We start from the raw sequence: 12,568 nt of genomic DNA on the forward strand, positions 1-12,568 counted from the left end.
CTGGTCCGTGAAGAGCACGTCTGACAGCTCTTCCACTGTTGGTTCCCTGACAGGCGCCTCACACAGGCGTCCTTCTTGGTCCAGAGAGAGTGCGACAAAGACGTTCTACCCCTTAAATTCCTTCACCCAGCAGGCTGTGCGGGGTGCAAAGTACTTTTGGATTGCACAGTTGCATCATCCTCAGTAAGCTGCATCCTCAGTAAGCTTGCCCTCAGCCCCCTCAGTAAGCTGTTCTGGCTGACTAACCCCCCATCCAGAACAGCTCGGATGATTGGGGCAAGCTTACTGAGAAGAAACAGGGAGTGAGAAATTCACACAAAGAAAAAAAATTTAGAAGGTAAATCGAAGGAAAAGGTAAGTGAACCAACAATGCACTAGCTTAAAGGAACCTATTTAGAAAATAAAAAACGAACCTTTACAACCCCTTTAAGTCCATCAGTGGGAAGGAACTGTCAGTGCTGGCTCTGGGATGTGAGTGAGACACTTGCAGCTCAGAGCCCTGCAGACGCTGGGGAGCCACAGTCCAAGCTGTTGAGGTGGGTGAGGCTCCACCTGGTGGGGGAACTCCAGAGCCCGGTCGCAATGCGACCTTTGCAACCCAGGTAGTTGCAAAGGTGATTTGCCTGTAGGTGATTACTAAACTGTACGTTTCAGTATATAATCTTATATTTAAAATAAATGCATAATGTTGTAACTTTCTTGCAGAAGACACAAGCACTCTTATTCCTGGATTACTTGAGTTTAACCATGATGCAATACCCTTGGACTGCCGGACTCTGAACATCAGCAGCAATCTTTATACAGTTCTACATTTCTCTTATTATAAATCAGGTACAAGTAGTAGAAAATAGTAGTAAGGTAAAATAGTATTGGAATTTGGAATTGTTTATAGATTTGTGTTTCTAATTCCTCAAAGTACGCATTGAGTATATTTCAACAGATATCAATATATCATAAAACAAGTTGTACAGCACAAAAATAAACCTATCCTAATCTTATATAAAAGAAAATTAATTCTTTCCCCCTCAACACATAATATGCAAACAAAACATATATTCTAAACATAATGGCCCGGATTCACGTAGCACTTACGCCGACGTATCTCGAGATACGCCGCGTATGTGTAAATGTGCGCCGTCGTATCTGTGCGCCGTGCCCACAGAACTAGATACGCCTGAAAATAGGCTTCCTACGACCGACGTAAGTTTCCTATGCCGTATCGTGGGTGCATATTTACGCTGGCCGCAAGGGGCGCTCCCATTGATTTACGATTCGAATATGCAAATGAGTGAGATACGCCGATTCGCTAACGTACTTGCACCCGGCGCATTAATATACACGGTTTACGTAAGGCTTACGTCCGGCGTATAGTTATTCCCCATCTATGAGGTGCAACTCATGCAAAGGTATGGACCAGGGAACAGCCGTCGTATTTTACATCGTTTACGTAGTAGTACATGAATATGGATGGGCGTAGGTTATGTTCACGTCGTAGGCAGTGATTCGACGTATCTTAGGTGTTCATTCCGACGTGATTCTGAGCATGCGCACTGGGATACGTCCATGAGCCAGGGCATGCGCAGTTCGTTATTCGTATCTTGATGGCGCTCGGCCCATCATTTACATGGGGTCACGCCTCATTAGCATAGCTCACGCCCACTGCCACTTACGACGAGTTACGCCGAGGGAACCCAGCGTACATTTGGGAGCAAGTGCTTTGTGAATACTGTGCTCGCCGCTCCGCACTACGTCGGCGTAGTGTATATTCGATACGCTACGCTGGCATAACTATGCGCCAAGGTATGTGAATCCGGGCCCATATATATATATATATATATATATATATATATACAATTTCATACAACAGTACATATAAAATAGAATGCATCTAAAAAGCATATACAGTTATTTAAACTTTAATATCTGAGATATACTATAAAAAATATGTTACATAATAAAAGGGGAACTCTAAAATGAACAGTCATAATTTTTGTCTGTCTTGAATGCCCAGCATGCTTTGCAAACTCTGTGTAATGGATACCCCCTGTATTAATTGCCCATAGGTAAAATAATAATTGTATAGAAGCAAGTTTAACTACATTTTTAATAAAAACTAAAAAATTTCTACCCCAGGCAGTTACATAATGTGCAAGGATTTTTGCAATTCCTTAAACAGACCTACACATTTTTCGGGATCTTCTGTACACAGTGAGGATATGCAGGATACATGGAAATACCATTAAAATTTGTCATCAGTTTAACAAAAAAGGTGGTTGCAGCTTGATATAGAAAGGTCACCTTAATAATGTTAGTCTAACTCATTTTTGTTTTTAATAGAGTGATAAGGGTTAAAGGGGTTGTAAAGATTCCCTTTTTATTTTCTAAATAGGTTCCTTTAAGCTAGTGCATTGTTGGTTCACTTACCTTTTCCTTCCTTTGTCTGAATTTCTCACTTCCTGTTCCTCCTCAGTAAGCTGTTCTGGCTGACTAACCGCCATCCAGAACGGCTCAGATGATGGGGGCAAGTTTACCGAGGAGAAACAGGAAGTGAGAAATTCAGACAAAATAAAAAAAACATTTAGAACGGAAATCAAAGGAAAAGGTAAGTGAACCAACAATGCACTAGCTTAAAGGAACCTATTTAGAAAATAAAAAACAAACTTTTACAACCCCTTTAAAGTGGAGTTCCACCCATAAATATAACATTACATCAGTAGTTTTTAAAAAATGTCATTAGTCCTTTAAGAATTTTTTTTTTTTTTTAGATGCCTTCAAAGTGTTGTTGCTAGGCAGAATAGTTAATCTTCCCACTTCCTGCACCTAGGTGCTTAAGCTTCCTAACCTACACCGCACAGACTCCTGGGAATGTAGTGGGTGTAACTTTCCAGGAGTCTGTGCACTCCCCAGTCTCGAAGAATCATGTGACTTGGACAGTACAGGTGCTGAAACCTGATCTGAAACCTATTACACTGCTTGTGCAGCACTGAGCATGTGCGAGATCTGCAAGGCTGAAATCCAGGAAGTCATACAGTCTGGCTACATGATGCCCACACTTAAGATGGCCCCAGTCAATTTCTATTTTATAAAGTGTCTAAATGCTGTAACAACCTAACAAAACGGACCTTAGTTTACAGACTAACTTTACTAGAATACATTAAGCTTGTGGATTACAGGGGTATTTTATATTTAAAAAGTGAAATTGTGGCCGGAACTCCGCTTTAAGTCAGTTTTTTATTGTTGTCAATGACCCCATTGGTTGACTTCCATGTGAAGTAGGGCAAAATACTTAAAACTTGTATCATGATGTTTTGGCTGCGCATGTTTTATTACAATGCAAGCTAAATCACTGCTCCCACTAGGAAAAATCCAGTTTATGGTGTGTGTATTGCAGTTCCACTGCATTACCTGGACCAACATACAATTAGAATAAAAGAAAAAGGTCCATGTATGTCAAATATCATAAATTGGATGCCTGACACTCATTGTCACGTACCTTGTGGACGAGCCCAAATTGCAGGGGATTGCCTCTCTTGCGGCTCCGACTCGTGGCCCCTGGTAGGGTGAACAGGAGGCACACGAGTCAGGAGTGGCACAAGTGCCTGGCAGGATCAACAACAGGAGGTTTGTCTGAAGTCCAGGTCGGTCTGTACAGAAGGATTGTAGGTACAACTGAGTGGTAGGCAGGAACCTGGAACAGGCTGGGTCAGCAGACAGGTGTAGGAATCAGGAACACACGTAACACTGTAGAGCAGACACCAAAGTCCCAGTGTGTCAGTCTGGTTTAAATAGCTCGCCTGGTGTTAGTGGGTGCGCGCACTCCCGTGCGTTTTGGCTCCCACGATCGCTCACCAGTAAGTTCAGAGCGCCTGTTGCTGGTAGGATCTTCCTGGCATTAATGCTGTCTTAATGTGTTTTACAGAGGATGATATTATTCATATGAATAACCCTATGAATATGCACTTTCTGTATGGAATGCGTGAAAGTGAACCTATGCCCAGACTTTACATACCAAATTATTTATATAAATTGTACATACAGTAAAAGCACTTTAAAACTAGCCCTCCTTCACCTGTGTAGCTATGGGCAATATGGAGCAATTAGGGGTTGCTCACACCATATTCAGAGAACTTAATTTTTCTGTACCAATAAAACACAGGTCTCTGCATGGATACATAGGGATGACATGTTTTAATGCTCTTTTGGGCCATGTTTACACTAGCGACATACCTTGATGTCCAGACAAGCAACAGAGACAAGGCAGAACTCTCAAAGGGAACACACCCTGGATTAATAAACATAATCCAAACATGGGTGCTCTGGCTCCAAAAGTGTCCCCTAACCACTGGATGCAATCAAATAGTAGGAAGAGCCAGCAACTCTAGAAAACCTCTTTAAAGACTTTATTGTAGATTCAGGAATGGCAATAAAAAATGCTATCGCATTTCGACAAAGTAGCCTTGTTTACAGAATTAGGCTATTGGGTATTTCAACATGCTGTGAACAAGGCATGCATTTGCCAAAATGCATTAGTATATTTTATTGCCATTCCTGAATCTACAATAAAGTCTTTAAAGAGTAGTTCTGGAGTCGCCAGCTCTTCCTACTATTAGACCTTGATGTCCCTTTGAACCCATCCATGGCGGATCGGATCGGGTGAGATCTGATGAAAATGGACATGCTGTCCGTTTTCATCAGATCTTCCCATAGGAGACAGAGGCGCTGCTCAAGCCGCTCCCCACTCAGTAAGCAGAGAGGGACCTGATCAGTGGAGAGATCTCCCGCTGAGCCGGCGGTAGCTAAGGGAGCAAGTGTAACTCCTTGTGAAATCCCTCCTGATATTTGCCATGCAACAATGGGAAATTTCTTCTTTTTATATTGCATCTCTGGGACTAATCAGGTGACTTACTGTAGTACATTATGTAAGTAGTAAAGTAAGATTCTTTAGCTTAGTAGGCATTGTTAAGCATTGTAATATCTTCAAAATCCTACAGGTCTTTATTGAGCAATGAATTGGAGATGCAGAATTAGAATTTTTTTTTTTCCTTTAGATTTCTATTTGAACTTCATAAACCCTGTACCAAGCACCATTATTCCTAACACACATTGGTTTAATAATGAAGCAATACATGAGGACCAAGATGTGAACGCCGACGGAAAGTTTAAGAAATGTCCACCTTACACTAATATTAAAGCAGGTAATAAAATAATTGAATAAAATTGACTTTTGCAGTAAAAATATTTACCAACATTCAATCAAGCTGGTCAACACAGAAAACCTAATTATAAACTGTTTATAATATTAAAAACAGATCTTTTTGCTGCACACAGCCATGTAAACATATAAGTACATCCCATATAAATTGTTGACTTGTTAAAATATTTTTGACGAGGCATAGATTATGTTTAAATCACACTAAAATGTTGGGGGCATTTAAAATGGTAATTTCTTGCAAGGAAACTTACAGGCATCTTGCACCTGAAGTAATTTTTCTTGAAGGAATGGTAAAAAATTGAGTTGATGGAAAGTTATAAAAAAGTCAGTAGTAGGTCATGTTTGCTATGGAAGGCAACACTTCCATAAGGCCAAGGGTGTACTTCAACAGTACATCAATACATCCATTACATCTATACATGTATCTATCTATTTTTGTTAAATTGTTAAAAAGACACATTTTCCTTTGTTCTTATTCAAGTATATTACCTGTATCTGTAGCAGTGTCAATTGCACAGGGGTCCTCTGTGTCTTCTGGTCTGTTTCAGGTCCAAATTCAACCATAAATTCGGACTGAAATTGGACCTGAAATGGTGAAAAGGGATGCACTGGACCCCTGCTGTGAGCAGCTCCATGCTGCAGTGTGAACCCAGCCTAAGACAGGTAGACTCACATTCTCATCAAGCCCACTTGATATGATGTAGCAGTCATAGCCGACTCGATGAGTGTAAGCCAGGCCCTAAAGCAGTAGAGAAACCATAAACCATAACATTTCCCCCCACCATGCTTTACAGTTGGTACGGGGTTCTTCTGCTGAAATTCTGTCTTTGGTAATAGTAGCAGTAGACGTGTGTCACAAACCAAACAACTCTATCTACATCAGCACTGCCCATTCTATCCTATATTTGGAATGGGCTGGATATTGTAAGGATCAAACCTTGTAAGTTTACCTCTATACAAAGATTTACTCTTCAAGAGTATTTTATAATAAATTGTACCTTCACTTTAAAAATAAATAAATAACTAAATAACCACCTCTCTAAGTTAGCTGCAAAAATTGCCAGGATTTTCGAAAACTTCAGCAATTTTACTTGGCGGAGACCCATTTCTGCACTGCTGAGCCTGATACACAGGGGTTGATTTATTAAAGACAAAAAAGCTGTGCACTTTACAAAGGGGATTTTCTCTTAAAGCGGAGGTTCACCCTCAAAATTAACTTTTTCGCTAACCTATCTCCAGCCTTAATAAAGGCTTGTAGCGTTGTCATTTTTTTTTTATGTGTACACTTACCTGTATTCAGCCGCACTTCCAGGTCTTCTTCCTTGCGGGGAGTGGGTGTGTCGCTCCTTTTCCCCGACGGGGAGCTCTGCGCAATGTCTCCTGGAAGTGAGTGTTGATCCTCCCAGGAGACGATTGACGTGCGGGTAAAGCGCGTCATCGCCTTCCGAAAATATCTGACGGGCACTCGGCTCTTTACGGCGCTATACGGCACCTGCACCTGCCGTGTAGAGCTTACTGCGCAGGCGCCGTAAAGTGCCGAGTCCCCCTCAGGTATTTTAGGAAGGCGATGACGCGCTTTACCCGAATGTCAATCATCTAAGGAATGCCTACTCCCCGGGGGTAGCGAGAACCCGGAAGCCCCATTAAAATAGCATAAAACCGTAAGTACAGCGGTACAAAAAAAATACAGCATACTGTAGATGTCAGCAGTATGCTGGATGTGACGTTCTATTGTTGTTTTAGGGTGAACCCCCGCTTTAAGCTGTGATGACTTCCATCATCCAATAATGTGGAAGCAAAAATACTGTTTTTTTTTTTTTTTTTTTAATTTTCTTTGCGCATGATTGGGTAATTTTTACCAAGCAAATTTTCATCACATTCCCTAAGCTAAGTGAACATTTAACCTTTAATAATTCGACCTCATAGATTTCAGTCACTTCCTGCTGAATGCCAGGGCATGTCTGCTATAATTTGTTAATTAGTATCAGATTTGTAATATGACAACCTGCGAGCTAAGCTATGTAAAGAAAACAGGAGGTGTTCTTTATACAGTATAATTGTTTTACTAATAAAGTAGACAGTTCCCTTGGAAAAATGAAAGGTCACTTTGCTACCGTGTTTCCCCGAAAATAAGCCCTTGCACATGATTAAGACCCACAGAGCCCCAAGAGCTACATAGTGTGTCGGCTATATTCATTCTCTCGAACTTGGCAGTGACTTTTAGAAAGCAGTATCACACCCAGAACCCTGTAGATCAGGAGTCTCCAAAATTTCTAAGCAAAGGGCAGGGTTCACTGCTTCGGACTTTAAGGGGGCTGGATTGTGGCCATTGGGAATTTGAAAACGTCCCGGCATCAATGGGAGTAAACAATGGCCCATCTTTGGTGTCAGTGAGTGGAATTGTGCCCCATCGCTGGTGTCAGTGGTAAGAATCTTTCTTGGTGTCAGTAGATGGAATAGTGTCCTAAGTGCCAGATAAAAGCAAGCAAAGGGCTGCATCCCCTTTGCTTGCCATTACTAAACTGTACATTTCAGTATATACCATAATGTTACATTTTAAATAAATACATAATGCTTTAAATTTCTTGCAGAAGACACAAGAACTCTTGTTCCTGGACCACCTAAGTTTAACCATTTGGACTACCGGAATCTGAACATCAGCAGCAATCCTAATACAGTTCTAGACTCCTCTTATTATAAATCAGGTAAAAATGAAATAGTATTGGAATTGTTTATAGGTCTGCATTTCTAATTCCTCAACCTACTCTACTCACGTATAGTATATTTCAACAGATATCAATGTATCATAAAACATCTAAAAAATAAACCCCTCCTAATTGTATATAAAAGAAAATTATATCTTTCCCCTTCAGCAGATAAATCTATAATATGCAAAACATACTGTATGTTTGAAACAATATATATATATATATATATATATTGCTATACAAAGCTATATACTAATAGAATGCATATAAAGACATGCATACAGGTACTTCTGCATTAATGTCTGAGAAATACAGTACATCTATATATTAATGTTAAAACTATAAAAAATATAAGTTAGATAATAATATATGAACTCTACAAAGAACAATCAAAAACTTTTGTCTGTCTTGAATGTTCAGCATGCTTTTCAAACGCTGTGTCATGGATACCCCCTGTATTAATAATAATTATATAGAAGCAAGTTTAACACTTTTTTTTAATAAAAACACATTTCTACCCTGGTGTGTTACATATATTGCAAGGATTTTACTTCTTTAAACAGACATTTAGGCCCAGATTCACGTAGAATCGCGGCGGCTTAACATATCGTAGATACGTTACACCGCCGCAAGTTTTCATCGCAAGTGCCTGATTCTCAAAGCACTTGCATGAAAACTTACGCTGGCGGCCTCCGGCGTAAGCCCGCGTAATTCAAAGGGGCGTGTGCCATTTAAATTAGGCACGCTCCCGCGCCAGACCTACTGCGCATGCTCCGTTTTGAAATTCCCGCCGTGCTTTGCGCGAAGTGACGTAATTTTTTCGAATGGCGACGTGCGTAGCGTACTTCCGTATTCCCGGACGACTTACGCAAACGACGTGAATTTTAAAATTTCGACGCGGGAACGACGGCCATACTTTATACAGCACATACGTGTGCTGTGTAAAGTTAGGGCACCCAAAACGACGACTAAATTTGCGACGGGAAACTAGACTAGCAGCGACGTAGCGAACGCGAAAAACCGTCGTGGATCGCCGTAACTCCTAATTTGCATACCCGACGCTGGTTTACGACGCAAACTCCCCCCAGCGGCGGCCGCGGTACTGCATCCTAAGATCCGACAGTGTAAAACAATTACACCTGTCGGATCTTAAGGCTAACTATGCGTAACTGATTCTATGAATCAGTCGCATAGATACTCTGAGAGATACGACGGAGTATCTCCGCTGTGAATCTGGGCCACTGAGTATATTTCAACAGATATCAATATATCATAAACAAGTTTTAAAGCACAAAAAAGAAACCCCTCATAATTGTATATAAATGAAAATGATATCTTCCCCCTTCAGCAGATAAATCTATAATATGCAAAACATACTGTATGTTTGAAACATTATATATATATATATATATATATATATATATATATATATATATATATATATATATATATATATATATATATACATATATATATAATGCTATACAAAGCTATATACTAATATAATGCATATAAAGACATGCATACAGGTACTTCTGCATTAATGTCTGAGAAATACAGTACATCTATATATTAATGTATAAAAAATATAAGTTACATAATAATATATGAATTCTACAAAGAACAATCAAAAACTTTTGTCTGTCTTGAATATTCAGCATGCTTTTCAAACTCTGTGTCATGGATACCCCCTGTATTAATAATAATTATATAGAAGCAAGTTTAACACTTTTTTTTTAATAAAAGCACATTTCTATCCTGGTGTGTTACATATATTGCAAGGATTTAAGTTCTTTAAAGCGGAGGTTCACCCAAAAATCCACTTTTTGACATTAGCTGTAGCATACTGCTAACATCTGCAGTATGCTGTTTTTTTTTTTTACTTGTACTTATCGTTATATGAGCTCTTGTTTTCCGGCTCCGAGCGGGGAAGGAATCCTGTGGGGAATGGGTGTTTCTAAGCGAAGAGGAGTTGATTGACGGCTGCTAAGGCGCGTCTTGGCCTCTGTTTAAACTTCAACTGCCATGATGCTGCGCATGTGATCAGTTATGACACCAGCCATTGGATGGTTTGACAGTTTGGTTGAGAGCACAACCAATGTGACAGTTAGCATTCCCGGCATGCCAAGAATGTAACTTCTTTTTCAAACTGTTAAATTGATGGGTTTACTTCCGCTTTAAGGATGCTGGAAAGTTCATTTTGAGGATGAACCTCCGCTTTAAAAAGACATTAAATGTTTTGGGGATCTTCTGTACTGTACACAGTGAGGATATAACAGGTTACATGGTAATAACAGTTTAATTGTGCACCTGTTTAACAAAAAAGAAAAAAACAGCAGCATAATATAGTTAAGTGTAATTACGCATTTGAAAATATACTAGCTTATCGATACGGAACCAAACATCTATTTGACCACTACTGGAACCTATGGAATCTATGGGTTGCGAGCCACTAATATGACTCCCTCCCATAAATAAACAAACCAGCCTTGTGAAATATAAACTGTCTCTACCTATAAAGCCTGGTTAGACCTCACTGTGATACGACAACCCCTCCTTGCTTTATCTTATTTTATTATTATTATTTATTTTATTTTATCTTCCTTTTTCTCTCACAGTTCTCTGTTCACCTAACCATTCGTTCTTTACTGTTCCTTTTACCACCTTGCTTGACTTATTACCTATTTGAGGACATGTTTAGCTTATTTGTGTGCTAAATATTCATCCTACTCGTCCTGTTCACTTAATCACCCACCGTTTGATACTTAATTGTATTGATCACTCATACAATGTTATATGCATATATGCATGTTATATATATATAACGCATTCTACATGTGTATATCTGAATATCACTATTTTGTTTGTATGTTCTTTCCTTGCGGGACACTCTGTGATCTATTTCCTTCCCAGGTACCAACTACTTAACACTTGCTTATCAATTGTTACCCTCGTGGTGTAATTTTGTTACAATGAATGTATATTTCTTCAATAAAGATTAATGAAAGGAAAAAAAGAGCGGCACACTGATCTTCTCAATGAATGGCTGTGCACTGCAGGTGGGGGGAAGGGCCTTTCAGGACAAATCTGATAATAGTAGGAGAGCAGGCTGAGCTCCCAGCACAGATAGAGAACTGATTGTGCTGTGTTCTCCTGCTTAGTGCAGTCCGTTTTTAATAAGAAAGCAGAGGGACCGGCAGGATTTCATGCAAAGGAAGTAATACAAAGAGAACAGGATACTTTTTCATACAATTGCAGGGCACAGTAGGCACATATCAGGAATCAATACATCCCAACTTTCTGAGATGGGAACGAGGGACACCTATTAGCAAAAGTATGTAGGCATAGGACACACCCCCTGAGACGCCCCCTTAAAGGAAAATTATACAAAATCATATTAGTTAAAACCAGAAGTGCTTTGTATAGCACTACTATTCCTTAATATGGTCTTTTAAAATTTACAAAATGCAGTCATTTCGAATTTGGATGAAAGGTTTAGCACTGGGAAATACTTTTTGAAAGATAAAAAGTGCATTTTATATAAAACTATATAGATCAGAGGGACAAATGAGGAGGAAAGAGGGACAGAGGGACTTTGTTCCAATTCGGGGACAGTCCCTCGTAATCAGGGACAGATGAGATCTATGGGAATCTGAAATGTTGGGTTTACATATTCTTTAAGGCTTAACTGCCTATTTTTCTGGCTCCCTGACCACAAATATAAACAATTACTTACTTCTTGTTAAGAATATTTTCTGGGCACATGATCACTTTAAGGGAGCAAGTGTAACCACTTGTGAAATCCATCCAATCTATGATAAACCTTCTGATATCTGCTATCGACAATGGGAAATTTCTTCTTTTTATAATACAACTCTGGGACTAATCAGGTGACTTACTGTAGTACATTATGTAAGTAGTAGTGAGATTCTCAAGCTTAGTAGGCAAAGCATTTTAATATCTTCAGAGCTCTACATGTCTTTATTGAGCAATGAATTGGAGAGATGCAGAATTAGAATTTCTAAATGTTTTTTTTTTAATTTTTTTATTTAGGTTTCAATTTGAACTTCCCAAACCTTGTACCAAGCACCATTAATCCTAACCCAAGTTGGTTTAATAATGAAGCAACACATGAAGACCACCAAGGTGTGAATGCCAACGGAGATTCTAACAAATGTCCACTTTCCACTAATATTAAAGCAGGTAATAAAATAACTGAATAAAAGGGACTTTTGCAGAAAACAGTAGAAAATATTTCCCATAGTTCAATCAAGCTGGTCAACACAGAAAACCTAATTATTAACTGTTTATAATATTAAAAATAGACATTTTTGCTGCACACAGTCATGTTAAAATGTAAGTACATACCATGGAAATGGTTGACTTTTTCAATATGTTTGACCAAGCAAAGATCCTTAAACTGTGCCACAGATACAGGTGATATACTTAAAAAAAACTCAAATGTGCTTTTTAATCATTTAACAAAAATGTCAATAAATATAATGATGTACTGTTGAAGTACACTCTTGGCCTTACGGTAGCTGGTATTGCCCTCTTTAGCAGACATACAGCATCTTTCTATTGGCATTTCTTATAACTTTCCACCAGTCTCTGACATCAACTATTTTTTTTATAATTCTTCCATGGA

At 39.2% G+C, this 12,568-nt stretch overlaps 1 protein-coding gene across 3 annotated transcripts in view; it reads left to right on the forward strand.

Moving 5' to 3' along the window:
* The window catches only part of LOC120914273, a 92,779-nt gene that overhangs the window by 38,775 nt on the left and 41,436 nt on the right, over nt 1-12,568 (forward strand). For all 3 annotated transcript variants that reach the window (XM_040324899.1, XM_040324900.1, XM_040324898.1), the window contains 4 exons: nt 706-831; nt 5,049-5,195; nt 7,804-7,917; nt 11,974-12,123. In XM_040324899.1, the coding sequence (XP_040180833.1) occupies nt 706-831; nt 5,049-5,195; nt 7,804-7,917; nt 11,974-12,123 (537 nt within the window). The remainder of the gene's footprint in view (nt 1-705; nt 832-5,048; nt 5,196-7,803; nt 7,918-11,973; nt 12,124-12,568) is intronic.

This window comes from Rana temporaria, chromosome 9, assembly GCF_905171775.1.
Source record: "Rana temporaria chromosome 9, aRanTem1.1, whole genome shotgun sequence".
NCBI classification, from domain to species: domain Eukaryota; kingdom Metazoa; phylum Chordata; class Amphibia; order Anura; family Ranidae; genus Rana; species Rana temporaria.